Below are 16365 nucleotides of genomic sequence, written 5' to 3'. Positions count from 1 at the left end.
TATAAATTTACATGTTCATGATGTACAAGAGTAGTGATAACACATGTATCATACACTTACACCACGCACGATTTTTTTTGTCACCGAGGTTTCCTTTTATCAATATAACTGTGCTTTCAATTATGGGCTTCCCCCCCCCCCGCTGATATGAAATGACCCGCCCTCACATGGAGGCCCTTGAACGTTGAAGGATTTCATTGTGACCGACCGACAGGTTGAATATCGTAAATGACCAAAAGCGAATGTATGTGACTGTTTGGGCCAAAAGATTGTCTTAGGTAGAATAGTTTATAAATATGCCATGTTTTGGCGGCAAACGGAGATTAATTTGGCGTTACACTTACAAACATGCGATTAAACCATGTGACGAAATCATGCTAAATGATTGGACCACATAAAGTGGTATTGTTTATTTCCGCATTGAGGACAAATTCCCCTTGATAATACAACAAATAATAAAACCGCTGGCCGGACATTCATACTTGCAGCTGCAAGGTCTGGAGGTGTACTAGCAATCGCCCACGTACACACAAAGCAAATAATATAATTCGGATTTCACCAAGCTGCAACACACGAAAATTGGACCCGTACCCACATTGTTTTGATAATCTGCGCAACTCGGAACTGAAATTCTGCGCGAAAGTTGGCTGAATCATGTGATTACTGAAAAGGACGTTGATTGGACACGTTTTAGGGCAATACAGTTGTACGGCGTGAGGTGGCTCGTGTCATCTACCAACTTTTCTTGTGGACCCACAAGTTCTTTGGGAATTAACGCCAAATCCGTGTCGCGATTTTGCACCATGAGCTTCAAACCTGGAGTTTATTATTTGATCTCCGTAATTCTGGGCTAGATGCGTTTGGAAAATGGCGAGCGGGCAGCTGCAGGGAGAAGAAAAGTCAGGTCTCACAGCACAGGAAAAGGACTTGCTCGCTGAGTTCGATAGGTGACAACATCTACAAAAATTTTGGCCATTCGCTCTGAGTTTGTTTTCCATCTTGTTATTTTCCAGCATGCTAAATGTCAGTGTTTTCCTTGCAGTCGGCTGTTTGGATTTCTGAACTTCAATGGGGAAGGTGGGACGGAGAAAAAAGCCCTTATCCAGAAGGTATGGTTGTCTATATTCTTACGTATGGGTAATCATTCAATGTGAATTGTCGTTCATAAATATACACACAAAGAATAATTCTTGCTTGATAATAACAAAAAATCTAGTCTCGGCCGAAATGTTTAAAAACTTTCTAAAGAGACTGGCATATGTATCGATGCAGAATATGTATAATTTTTGTGAATTTTGCAAAATTTGCGATGCCTGTAGGCGAAATAACGAGACTTGGAAAGTTTGAATGTTAGGACCAAAGACGGTATACGGTACCATGCATGGACCGAACATGAAATGAATCCAAGATGGCGGGTTTGCGTTTGCTAAATTGTGCAGCGTTCTTTGTTTGAATCTGTAGTTTCTATGGACTATTATGGTAAACTTTTGGTAAGATTTTCACGTGGGTGAGATGTTTGATGATTTTTAGCTATAGAATTGGTGGACGGGACAGTCAAAAAGTCCGTACCGCGCGCCGAAGGTGAAAATGCAAATGGCTCCATTCACTGCTAAACGGAAGCCTCGCTGCTCGGAGTGAGTGCAGCATGCAGTGAAACCCTTGTTTTTGTTTACCAGATATGTTAGGAACCTTGATATTCTCATAAAGTACAGCCAATATCATTTTATGCGGATTTTTTTTTTAAATTTCACACATATATCGACCATAACGCACATTGTTATAGTTTGTGCACTGATCGCATATTGTACATTTTGTCCGGTTCTATTGGTGTCCGGCCATGTCACGCCCTTCGTTATTCTAATTTGCGGGGCAAAGCACACGCGTGTGTTGAAACGAAATAAAATTTGTTAACCATATACACGAGTGACACTTCCCGGGTTTATGTAACATGTATCCAGCACGTCATTGCTACTGTAATATTTCATGAGAACCGCGACCATCATAGCTGGCGTCTTAGGTTTCCATGTGTATGGATGGTACAAGAGAAAACATTGACCTTGAATGCATGTACACAAGATGGTGGATTATTTTACCGGAAATTTCTGCAGGAGAGGTCGAAACAAATTTGTGCAAAATGAGGTCAAGCGAGTAACACTGAACTGTTATGATCTAGATGTGAAAATGGATATTGCATCTATGTAAAACTAGATCTACGTTGTAACACTTTGACAGGTGACAGTATAATTCCCCCCTTAAAACTTCCAGAAAAGTGTGAATACAGACACAATAACGAGTTCAGTTAGATTTGGTTATTTGTAAAGTACCCCTTTCTTTTTCTTGATTATTTGAGGACATTTTGGCATGTCTTTTCTAATGCTAATCATGCTAATTGGCAGGTGAAACAATAGTAACTGACCTCCCCAGTTGAAACTAAGAAAGTGATGATGCCCAGTTTTTCAGTGGTTGACCCCAAGGATTAGTTCAGATTAGTTCAGTCGTTTATTATTATACAACTTACAAGTTAGAAATTTTGAATCATGATTTTATCACATCTTCCAAAAATTCATTATTAGTGTTATTGATCTCTGAAGTAATTTGCAATCTGATCTCAACTTCTTTGATACAAAACAGTGTTTGTTTTTTGAATGATAACGCGAATGGGGCATTGTATATTTTAGATGGTAGAGGTCTACTCTAGCCTCTTGTGTTTTGTGAACTGTTTCATAACAGAGATTCATAAGTATATATATATATTCATAAGTATATATGTGTGTATATATATATATATATATATATATATATATATATATATATATATATATATATATATATATATATATATATATATATATATATATATATATATATATATATATATATATATATATATGCAACATTCTTACATAAAAGTAAACCAAACCTGACGTTGAATTTATTTGTTAAATGTACATTATGACTCTGTGAAGTGTAAATTATATCTGATGTTATACCCTAATTGTTATTTGTATGTTATCAGATGAAAATGAGAAATATCCTACTGCAAACCAGTTTACAAGTGAAAATGTTAAGACAATTTCCATTTCAACATTCAAAACCAAACTATAGTAAATGTCTTGTACAAACTGACACCATATGACTTCTGTGGTCAACTTGAATTAGCATACATTTAGGTTATTAATCTAGTCCTGGCATTGTTGTGTTGGAAAACATTAACTTTTTGCTTGAACAGGATCAACAAATTTGGGTCAGAAATGGTATTTGGATATGGATTGAAAATATAAATTTGTCATTGTAAAGATAAACACAGGTAAACTTCTGAAATGCCAGTTTTTATCATTTTGACTCGCAACAACAAAATTTAGCTATCATAAGAAGGCACACTGTGGTAGTGTTATACATACAATACAATGCATGGTGTTTGAATGTATTGTTTACATGTGATGTTGTACATATTGAAGTATCCTAAAGCATGATGACTACAAGATTGTATAGACCTTTTTTTCTGACATTGGGGATGATTACTGCTAATACTAGATGTGGTTTTTACAGAAATAACCATAAAATTGTCACTCTGCGTGTAGCTTTACCATTCATTGTAGCATTGAATGATGACCTAGTTTCAGCAAAGGTAATGAAGTCAGACGACATCTCGATTGTAGTCTTGGTCAGATGACCTGTTTAAGCAATCAGAAAAGTACACAGTAAGGATGATCACAGTAAAACGCAATCTTTCACTTGGGGACAGTTTTCATTATTTCTGCTTGATGAAATGGATTGGTTATGTTCTGTGTGTGTGTGTGTCTGTTGTTATTGCCTATGTTGAGTTATGCATACAAGACATGTTTTTCACAGAGCAAAGGCAGTTTTGGGTATGTACATGTTAATTTCAAAAATATAAAAAACAAGCTTCTGTACTATGTAGCCAAACATAGCCAAATTAGTTTTGAATGTAAAAAAATACTGTTGAGAATTGCCTGCTGTGCAGTTAGTGCAACAATCAGACTTTGAAACAAGATTTGATTGTTATCATAACATCATGGGGATTTCTGCCCATGATAAAATTAATTCTACTCAAAAGTTTACTAGCGGACATTAAATGTTGCCAGTATAGTATTTAACTACCTGTTAACCAAGTAGTGAGTTTAGCAAACATCTGTGTGTGTGTGTGTGGGGGGTGGGTGGGGGGGGGGTGTGGGGGGTGTGGGGGTGGTGGTTGGGGGATGGGCACACTTCAACATCATTGACCGTTCATTCTTTGTTGATATTGAAACTATGCATTTAAATCAACATAGACACCCCTAACTCCCATACATACATTCATACATACATACACATACACACACATAGCTGGTTGGTTTTGTTGTCATCATAACTTGATAACAATGCCTTTGCGAAGTTTTATCAAACATAAATTACTAGAATAGGAAGAATGTGGTACATTCGCAATATCTTGGGAGCATGGAACTTGAAGATATTTTCAGTTACTGTCCTTGACAAGAACAATGTGATATTATGCTATAGAAAATGTATGAAACTGAATTTGAAGTCAAGATATTGGTGGTGAAATTTGACATTGCTGAAAACTGTGCCCTCTAAGCCAATTTGACGTGCCACTGACGCACACAATTTCTAGAGACGCACCAAAATGTGGTGTTCCACTACTATGTTTTTATCATTGTGACTCACAACTCCAAAATATGGCTATCATTCGAGGGCACAATGCTTCAGAGTGTACACTACATAATTAATTGGCAGGGTAAATTACTATATAGCAATGTGACAGTGCAGAGGGAGTGGGGGACACTTGTATAGTGAACCTTTCATACTAGCAATATAAATCAGGTGTGGTGCTTCAAAAGTGCTGAGTTGACCCTGACCCTAACTCTGTCGCTTATTTCAAATGTGTACTGTTTGTATATTAGGAATTAATTTACAATCTTGACAGGATATCTTTTTAGAATACAATGAACAACGTTAGTGTAATATTTACAAGTAACAATTGTTTCTAGACACAGTAAAAACAAAGTGGAAAGTCATCAGGAATGGTGTAGAGGATTACTTGTACTGAGGCTGACATGCTGTTTAAAAAATTTGATGTAGTTATCAGGGTTTCTAACCTTATGTGTAAAGACTGAATTTATACTTATATTGTAAGTTATAAATGCGAAATCCCTGGACAGGATGGTCAAATTGTACAGTTAGAATTAACAGTCCTGATATTGATTTACAAATGTTATAACACAAGCAGTGCAAAGTTTTTTAGCATTGAGCTTTCAATCTGTCTTTGTCCCATCAAAAACTGAATGTTCTGAATGAATGTATATTTCAGATGTTATTTGGAAATGTAAGGCTAAGCTTCTTAACCTAATGTTGACAGTCTGAAGGATAGCCAGTTAATGATAATATTGAATTGTTTCGCCATGATGGTGTGGTATTATTTGAAGTAATTCTATTGCTAAGTATAATCTCTACTTATTGTTTCTATAAATAGTCTTAGTTTCTTGCATATTCTTTTTCATATATGTAGGATCTGATATTCATTGACGAAATCATGTCATTTTATCCAATTTGACACACCACTGACTCACATTGATTTCTTGTTACCCATCAAAAAAGTTGATGTTCTCCTATCCCTTACTTTGTGTTGACTCACAAGAAAACTCACTTGTTATAATTTTTGCGCTCAACATGAAATTTTGACTTCTATTAACATTGGTCTTGGTCAAGGAATGATTTTGGGTGTTGTTTGATTGTGTAACGTGGCATTGGATACGATGGTATAATGTGATATATATCATAGGTTATATTGAAATCACTTATTTAAATTTTAGGAGAAAGGATTTTATTACCTCCGCCCTGCATAATGCATTATTATAATACTGCATATGATTTGATACCGCTTATAATTTTGTGAAGGTGTGCAGCAGTTTTGTAATAAAATCCATCCAGACCTTACATCAATTTGATCAAATTTCCCCATCAAAATTTATGGTATAATGTACCGGAAGTAGTGGCAGTTTCTTTAATTTGTTATTGAAATTCAAATCCTTGGCAAAAACACTGGTATCTGTGGACAGTATGCCTCCTGCCTGTCTTTCATGTGTGTGTCCTCAGTGTTTGTATTGCATGCGGGCAAGGTCAGGAAGTGCACACTATTGCCACCATAAAATATTCCTGAGGTACAGAGGTAATGATACAACAATTCACAGTTCATTGTGACACTTTAGCAATGTCATTCACTTTTGATACAACCAGTGACAGCCGAGCAGTTACAAGCACAACTTACTACCAACAGGGAAAGTAAATTCAAACAGAACACTTGGCACATGTTGGAACTACAAACACACTTTTTACATCTCATGGTTTAATATGAACAGTTTTATACTGTGCCAAGTGTTATTGAGCCAATTCATTTATTTACGTTCCCAGTTTGTAACAAGTTCCCCTTGTAAATGCTTGACTGTTGCTGGTTATATTCCAGAGTTGAGTGTCCTAAATGTGATAAAAACCTCCTGTCTACACACAATGAAACAATGAAAGAGTTCATCCTAAATTTGGTACGTTTACAGAATAATGAAAGCTGGTAATGTCTACAGTAACTACAACATGTCAAGTATATTTGCTTGCACAAATGATAATGACATTTTTTGATAAACAATTAGAAGACATATTTCAAAGTGTTCAGATTTTGCTTACCTTATGATACTTTTGTCATGGCGAATGCTAGTTATAATTTTTGGAAACCTGATGAGTTAAGTATTGTTGAGAACATCAAACTTTCATTTGTTATGTAGGCCCACTTTGAATTAGGATTAAAATTCAAAAATCTAAAAGTGAAAATGTTTGTCAGAACAATAGAAAAGTTGGTCTACAACAAAAGAATGATGCCATGGAATTCTTATTAAGATAACACTAATGCAATGACCCAGGATTGAAACTTTCAAGAAGGTAAAAATAGCATTCCAAGTTATTTGGAGTGACACTGCTACTTTCGATGACATTGAAGGGTTCTCTGCAGATTATAATAGAATGAATGGGTTTGTTCCATGACTTCAAAAGTAAGGGAGGTTATTTTACATAACAATGTAGTGATTTGTTGTTTACATGTCATCCACATATCATTATGCTGTGAAGAGCACACATGCTTCCCTCCATTGACAGGTGATGTATTGCCAAATAAACTTTAACATATTTAGATACTATTTCCCAATATTATTCTTTTTTCAGCCAAGGAAAATACAAGTGACCTAAGGGGCCTTGTCACTACGAGTTGCGAGACGAGTAGGGACAAAACCCTTTGGTTGTGATGAGTATTTTCCGGCTTAATAAAGTAAAATATGGGAGAATAATATAATTATACCTCCTGAAGCATAATTTATGAAAATGGGGAAATAATGGTGATTTGGAATGTTTTGACTTGTATCTCGAGCACCGCAGAAACAGTGATGTAAACATGGATTGTCGTGATGTAGAATGACCAGGGTGTGTAATCAAATTTTCTGTTCAAATACATAAACATTGCTTGTGTATGGTCTAAAAGAAGTTAGTGTGATCTAGAAGAGAGAATATAGAAGATATATTTCTATGTCACTGGACAAGGTCATCTGTCCATTGTTATTCAGATTAGGCGTAAAAATAATTGTGTGGTTCCGATTACATTCAATTTTAAAATAGGTGGAGTAGGTAGATTTTCTATTTTATTTTATTATATTTTTTTTTCATGTGTGAGTGTCTAGTTCAGGTTTTCAATTGTTTTCCAAATGGTCTCTGTATTGTTTATTTCTTCCTATCAGATGTACAGCCATTACAGATTGGAGGAACAGTTTTATTTTGTCTTTATTAAGTTGATGTCAATTGCGATTTTCTTATTATATTTCTCGAATATGTAAAAAAAAAAATTAAGGGTTGGTGTGAAAAACTAGGTGGGGGTAGAGTCAGGTAACTGGAACCAAAAGACTTTTTTAATTTGGCCTTATCAATATTTAAATGTTTGTATCTGTTATGTGAATGGTATTGGTGCTTCCTCTCTCTTGGAAATTAGTATCATGCATAGCAAGTGTTTATTCATAAATATATAAATATAAATTATATTTTAAGATTTGGGTAAAAAATGATTGTAGAGTTCAAATCACATGAGTGCATGCATGGTCATCTTTTATTGATACTCCCTACGGAATGATTTCACAAAGTCACACAAGTGCCCCCCCTCCCCCCCCATAAATTAACTTCATGTAGGCCAAAACCTCTCCCCATCCTCCTAAATGAACAAAAGTGCACAACATCAACACGTTTATATATGGTATAAACCATTGTGAAATTTGTAGTAACACCACTGTGATTGACACCATGTGAAGACAAAGCAAACACGTTAACTCTTTCACCACCATTTGCCTCATGGGATTGTTTGTTCACCACCAGCCCCCTCACTAACATAAAGGTGAGAGTGAGTGTGGTGTAATCAAATTGATATAAAAATACTTTGAGTTGTATATTTTTTGAAAAATATGGTATTATTTGAATATTACATCAGAATTGCAAATTCATACATTCAAATATCACACACACAACCAAAAGTAATAAAATATTAATAAAGCAAAGCGTCAAGTGCCTACCCTCATCATATTATCAATGATGAGATTTTGACCTTGACAAACATTAACTGAAAAGTTGAATGCACAAAGATTCCATTTATATATCTATACCCAAAGGTAAGCTTTCTTTTTATATCTTGACCTTTGACTTTGATCTCAATATTCAAGGTCAAATGGCAAATTGCCCCATAAATTATGCAGTTTTGTATCTAGGGAAATCATTCCAATTTGCCTGATAACTTTGGCATGTAACACACCTGTTGGGGAGTATTTCTTTGACTGAAGGCTTGTCTCATGTCTCATAAACTGCCTAAAAAAGACAAAAAACACAGTCTGTTTGCCATCCTTTACTTATAAATTGCATACATGGTTAGGTTGAAAACAAAGTAATTATTTTTACCCATAAAAAATGTATAAATAAGATTGGTAAGTCATGTTGATATCTCTGCTGTAGTTGTATCACTGGTGCATATTTGCATTATTGATAAACTTAGAGCCAAATATATAAGAACATTACTTTGATAAATTTCTCACAATAGACATTTGATAATGTTGTGATCCACCATAAATTTAATTTTGGAATATGGAATATGTGTATTAGTTGCGTCACACATTTAAGAGCTATAACCGTTGTATCTCCGTATTTCATAAAGAAAATACAAAATTAAGTGTGCAACTTAATGAAAGATTTGTAATATGTACTTAATTACGCTACGATGTTGACCCAGGCAGACGTGACTTGAGGCAGTTACACAAGATATTTGGTTGTGTAGAGTAAATGGGGTAGTATAGTAAACTAGGTTTTACAGTCTCAGCAGCAAGGCTTCCTTGTTTGACTTAGTTCTGAAGACACAATAACGTCGTTGACATCAAATTTCCTGCTCTATCTGTGTGAAGACGTGAATCAATGTTTGATTACAAGGATACCAGGAGAGTTTTCCTATGTTGCCATAGAGGGCAGAATCTTGCACATGACTTGAAGAAACTGGAGTTGAATTATCAATGATGTTAGTTGAAGATATTAAACAAGGCAAGATACTGCTTCCTTTTAGGATGATTTTAAAACTATGAATATATAGACTGGAAGGATTGTGGATAGGATATTGTAGAATTTTACCAAATACAAACTAAAGTTCTGCTCAGGTTTTAGAACGGGATAATTTGGGAAAATGAAATTTATTGTACTCATGTCCATAATATTTGTGAGAACATTTGATTGGAATGTGTTGTTGTTATTGTTGTATTTTCAGTCGCAAAAAACAAAAACTAATTTGTTGATTATAGACGTATAATAAAACCACATTTTGTGTTTTGTCAGCCTTTTACCTTTTGCAGTCCTTGTGACAATTTCTTGCTGATTTGAAAACTGTGCATGCAAATGTTCCAAACCAACCCCACTATTTGTAGGGCTGGTAAAAAAAATCATGTTTTTTTTTATGTGCATAGATATATTGTGATGAGGTACACAATCTCAGCTTTTCACTAACTTTCGTTTCAAAATTCAGACTCCATGACCATATTACTCCCAGAGTTTGTTTTTTTCATTGGAGAAAAAAACAGGTTTTGAGGAACACAGGTTTGCTAATCTAGTAAGTGAGGAAGTAATTTTATTTTATTAATTCTTAGAGGACATTGGTCCTCCTGAAGTGACATCATGTAGACTGGCATATTTGGTGAATAATAGCATCTGATTTGAAAGCTGCGTAGTTCATGATGTTTTTCAATGGAAGACTTAATTTTCTTTTGTGGCTGAGGTCATCAAAGGTCAGACTGGTTTCTTTTGTGAAATAGCAGGTGGTTGTCGTGGTAGTAATTGTTTTGCGGCAATTAGGGACTCTCGAGTGAAAAATGTATGTCTGTGTTGTGTGCACTTTTCTTTCTTAATAATAATTGCCCATGAAAGTTTTCATTTTAGTACTTGTTTACCTAGAAATCCAGCTTATCTCAAATTAGTGTGTATGCCCATGAAGCCATTGTTATCAAACCTATGATGTTTTCCACCAATTAATCTTTACGGAAATTTTGAAGTCTGGAGAAAATCCCAGGTGCCTTGTTTAAAGATCGCATTGGATGTCTGAGTTTGAAAATTTTGTTTGTCTGTCCATGGATACACAAGTGTAGAGTGGATGCATACTTGGGGTCATCCAGAGGTCATCCATGTACGTGCTTCGACCTCAGATTAGATGTATGAAGGGTTGTTTTGCAGGTGGTTAGAAACTGATAAATAAACATGATAGTGTTTGTAATGATAATTGCAACCACTGTGCCCATTAATAATTTGCTTTGTGATTAGTATTGTGTCCCGTGCAATGACCAAACCACATAGTACAAAAATCATGTTTATATATGAAGTCCGTACAGTATTTATCACACTATGGGGGCCTTTCACAATATTTTGTGTGTGACATTAGCTAATTAATGTTTATTTGTAAAGACAGCCTTAAATATGGCACACTGAGAAGTAGGGGATATACTTACCTGAGACAATAGATTGATACAAAGACAATGAATGGAAGACATACCTCACACACTTAATTTTGTATGCATAGATTGGATGTATATACAAAGACAAATAGACAGGACAGATAGACAGTTGATCAGTGTTGGCAGTTTGAAAAAGATAGATACACAGAGACAGACAGACAGAAAAAAGGAGGCAGTTTGAGTAAAATTGACACATGAACTATGGTGGCAGTTTGAGAAATAGACACGGACAGACGGACATGAATAATCATTGCAGTTTAAGAAGGAGAGACAGATAAACACAATTTGTTGAGAAACCTTTGAAAGATAGAAAGACACAGACACAACATAAAAACAAAGTTTGTAGTTTGAGAAAGACAAGACAATTTGTTGAGAAACCTTTGAAAGATAGAAAGACACATAACATAAGAACAAGGTTTGTAGTTTGAGAAAGACAACACAATTTGTTGAGAAACCTTTGAAAGATAGAAAGACACATAACATAAGAACAAGGTTTGTAGTTTGAGAAAGACAACACTATTTGTTAAGAAACCTTTGAAAGATAGAAAAACACAACATAAGAACAAGGTTTGTAGTTTGAGAAAGACAACACTATTTGTTAAGAAACCTTTGAAAGATAGAAAGACACACATAACATAAGAACAAGGTTTGTAGTTTGAGAAAGAGACAGGGACAGACAAATGAACGATGTAGGCCGTTAAACAATTGATACATTTCATGAAATGCCCATTTTAATGCATCAGCGTTGTAATGCTATGAAAGTAGACATTGTCAGTAGACACAAGATTATCATCATACAAATATCACTATATTCTCACATACATATTAATATTCTCTCAAAGTTAAAATGCTGAAATGTATTAATTATGAATAATAATTATGATTCACATGCTTGATCAAAACAATATTTAGTGTACAGAATTTCTTGTTAGCCAACTAATAAATTGATGAATTAAAGTGAAGTATATTTCATGGTTAGCAACAGGTGTTTCTGTGTGTTTGGAAATCTACATACAAGAAACCAGCAAGAACAGGATATGTGCATTCTTAGCTTGCCTACAGCACCATCTATTATAATCAGTGCAAAATGTCTGCATAATGAGCTTAGTTTCCAGGTGCATTGAATGTAATTAGAGATTTTGTATAGGGCTGTTAGATTTCGATGGCCCGTGTTTGGTGACCCTATGTCTAATCACCATTTATAGACCTTATGTAGAATACAACAGTACCATGCTGCTACAAGTGGAGTGTAACAGGAAAATCAATAATGATAGATCTGAATGCTTGCATATTTTGAATATGTAAAATTAATGAAAACGTATATCACATAGCCATTCATTTTGTGGAGTAATTTTACGTCGGCAAGCTTAAATCAGGTGATTTATTATCCTTTGATTATTTTCAGTTTTGATAAATTTATAATTATACACAAGATATGGATTCTGATTCAGTGAAAATGTTGAGTGAAAATTCATAAAAAAATGGAGGCAGGCCATTTAGCTGTGCTGTGTTCTCGTTTGGAAATGATCACAACATGGGTTAATGTACAGAATAATTAGCTATATTGTTACGTTAAAGTATACTGTTATCATGACAATATAGTATTGACTTCTAGTAGGACATTAAGTATAAAATGTTGATGAGTTTTTTTCGTGGTTTTCATACATTTTTATGTAATGCTAGTTTTCCATTGTGTCAATTGGTATTAGATGCCATTTCGTGAGCTACCATGTTGTCAATTAACTTCTGGTCTTACAGGAGAGCTGTGTTTGTCCGTTCATCATACAACATAAACATTTCTGATAGTCAACCTACATATAACAGTTACATAATTGGAATTGCAGTGCACTATGGGTAGGAAGGTCAAGGGCATGCCATGTAAAGCATCAAGGCAACAGGTTGTTAGTACCTGGCATTGAGCCAACTATAGTTGTAGAGAGCCATTTGAAAACATAAATGACAATAATTAGCAATATGTAGAGTGTGTGCAGGGCTGAAAATGAACAGTAGTCCTGTGTCCACAGACTACCAATTCATATCATGGGGCTACTGTAATTTGCAGGTGGTAGCCCACTGAGGCTGCCACTGATAATGTGATGATTTAAAGGATGGAAGGTTTACCGACATTAAAATATTTTAATAACACACATATTTCAAATAGAACTCTGTTTTTTGTTCAGGAATATATATACTATCCTTGGGCTACCACTTTCTGAAATCGGTATAGCCTACTAGGACTACCAAAGAAAACAGTTAATTTTGAGTCTATGTGTGTATGTAGGGTGTAGAATTGTAGTATAGTTGATGGGGGTTGTAAAATATAGTCAGATGTGTAACAAGGTTGAATTGAAATGTCTTGAGGAAAATTTTGTAGTTTACTTATAGTTAGGTATTATTTTTGAAAGTAGATGCAATATTGCACACACACACACACACACACACACACACACACACACACACACACACACACACACATACATACATACACATATACACTCACTGTATCTTCTGAAGCATTCTGATCCTGTCTTTTCAAATCGTTTAAAAGATGGTGCAATGAAATGGAAATATACTGAAATAGACAGTCATGTCAGTTAAAATGAAACATATACTATATCATAGTATTTAGCAGGTTTGTTTGTGAGATTTATAATGAATGGGGATGTTATTAACTTTTAGCATTCATTCATTCATTCATTCATTCATTCATTCATTCATTCATTCATTCATTCATTCATTCATTCATTCATTCATACATTTGAAGAAAAAAATCATCACAAATTCTTCCTACCCTTCAAAGACCTGCTCAAACTGTGGAAGCTTTGCAAAAACATCTTGTCAGTAAAAATTGTTTGCAGTTATTTTATTCATCAATTTGAAAAATGTTGTCTCTCCAAATTGTTTGAAAGTTTGAAAAAAAAGACCTGTTAGGCCTAATAAATGAAATTGCATGGTTCTGGTTACACTAGATTTTAGAATTAGGTGGGTAGGTAGATTTTTTAGTTTATTTTTATTAATTTTTTTTTTCATGTGTGAGTGTCTAGTTCAGGTTTTCCATTGCTTTCCAAATGGTCTCTGTATTGTTTATTTCTTCCTATCAGATGTACAGCCATTACACATTTGAAGAACAGTTGTATATTGTCTTTTCAAGTTGATGTCAGTTTCTGCATCCACTATCTCTGGCGACACAATGTTTACGATTTTAGTATTTTTTTATCGAATATGTAAAAAAAAGTTTAGGGTCGTCAGTGAAAATCTAGGTGGGGTTGGGTAACCGGAATCAAATAATGTTTTTTTTCTAGGCCCTAGTAATAAAAAAATGTATGCAGTCATGTCATTTAATTTGAGAAATGTTATCTCCCTTCCCCCAAATTGTAAAAACTTTGCAAAAATACTCGTTAGTAAAACTGTCTACAGTTATTATTTGGTTGTCATTTCTCCACTGATTTACAGCTAGAGATGTCTTGACACCTGTTGAGTCTGTATCATTCACTCACAATAAATACATTGTATAAAACAAGATTCTATTGTTTTCAGCTTTATTTGAAACAATGAGAACAAACAGATCAATTTCACCATTGTCAATTTCACACCTCCCATTCAATTCCTTTGACAAGTTTGAATAAGCCGTTTTTTGTCTCAGCGCAGATCTCACGAGCGTTAGCCATTGCAGCCGTCACTTGAGGGGTGGTCAAGCTGGAAGTGTCAAGCTCTTAACAACACTATTCTTTCTCAACATCATCACATATTGCCACGGCGAAAGCTTAACCATGATCACATGTTAACAACCGTTGTTGCTAGGCATATTTGTATATATCACGAGATCTGCAACAAGACGTAAAATCCCTTATTGATAAACATCAATATTTGTAAACATGAAGTTGATGGGTTCATGACATAGTATCAGTGTGTCCTCTAATAAAGATACAACATTTATTGCTGTGGGGTTAATAAACATAATGAAAAATTGTCATGGTAGTCACTGCATAGTGAGTGATTGGTCAAAAATAGAGTGTCGGTGTGTTTTTTAAGGGCGGTAAACAGGTAAAACTTACCTGAGTTCCCCAGTCATATTGCTTGATTTCCCCACCAATATTATATTACAAAGTATGTTAACTATGTCAGTTTTACTCTGTCTGTTACCGGGGTTCTCACACCTTGGCTAAAACAGTCAGAGGTGTGTCAAATTGGTCTTAAAAGGCACACTGTTGTGTATATACATACAGTCGGGGGCCTCCTTAAAAAATGTTGCTAGCAGGTGTTATATACAGTTTCATTCACTGAAAATCAATATGAGGTTGACGCCATTTATTCTATTCTAGATCTGTGAATACAAAGTTTCTACCATAATATTCTCATCTATCTTGTCAAATTAGTGAAGTATCATTTCTAAGAGATAACATTTATGTACTGCAGGGTTTCTTCTTTCAGCCAGCAGAATTTTATGAGTGACATAAGGGGCCTTTTGTTCCCAAGTGGTTTTCAGTTGAGTGATAGTATATTGTAGAATGATATATTGTACCAATATGTCTTGATGGAGAAATGTTGGAGGAAGTATAGTGGAAAAGATGTTGTGTGTTCTTCTCAATATTTCATGATCTAATATGACAAAATCTTGGCCCAGATATTGATATAGTGCAGTCATTTGGAGTTGTTCCAGATTCATACAGCACATAGTTACTAATTTATAAAATTAGCTGTAACGTCAAATATTATGAAGAAGCTTCTTGAAAAAAAACTTTGTTGAAAATTTTTTTTTTATGCATATGCAAATGTAATTATGAATTCATGTGGTGTAAAATGTAGAATTGTGGGTTAGAGACCTCTATCCCTCAAAAAATCTTGAGATACATATAAAGCATTGGTTATTTGCTTCTGTAGTCTGGAATACATTACAATGTCAATATGAAAACTGAGGAATAGAATGACCTTGGCATCATATCCAGGTTATAAATTTGTATCTGGAAAAGGCCTGGAATAGATTACAATGTAAATATGAAACTGAGGAATAGAATGACCTTGGCATCATATCCAGGTTATCCATAGAATTGATAAATTTGTACCTGGAAAAGGCCTGGAATAGATTATAATGTGTATGAAACTGAGGAATAGAATGACATTGGTATCATATCCAGGTTATCCATGGAGTTGACAAATTTGTACCTGGAAAAGTCCTGGAATAGATTACAATGTAAATATGAAGCTGAGGAATAGAATGACCTTGGCATCATATCCAGGTTATCCATGGAGTTGATAAATTTGTACCTGGAAAAGGCCTGGAATAGATTAT

The 16365-nt window shown here is 34.7% G+C and overlaps 1 protein-coding gene across 1 annotated transcript in view; it reads left to right on the top strand.

The window, feature by feature from the left end:
• The first annotated feature begins 725 nt into the window (after positions 1 to 725).
• LOC144442307 (lysine-specific demethylase 6A-like) overlaps positions 726 to 16365 on the top strand; it is a 109838-nt gene continuing 94198 nt past the window's right edge. The window contains exons 1-2 of the mRNA XM_078131620.1: positions 726 to 947; positions 1043 to 1109. Of these exons, the coding sequence (XP_077987746.1) occupies positions 868 to 947; positions 1043 to 1109 (147 nt within the window). The 5' untranslated portion in view covers positions 726 to 867. The remainder of the gene's footprint in view (positions 948 to 1042; positions 1110 to 16365) is intronic.

The sequence above is a fragment of the Glandiceps talaboti genome, chromosome 11, assembly GCF_964340395.1.
Source record: "Glandiceps talaboti chromosome 11, keGlaTala1.1, whole genome shotgun sequence".
Lineage (NCBI taxonomy): Eukaryota > Metazoa > Hemichordata > Enteropneusta > Spengelidae > Glandiceps > Glandiceps talaboti.
This window is presented reverse-complemented; position numbering and strand designations above follow the sequence as displayed.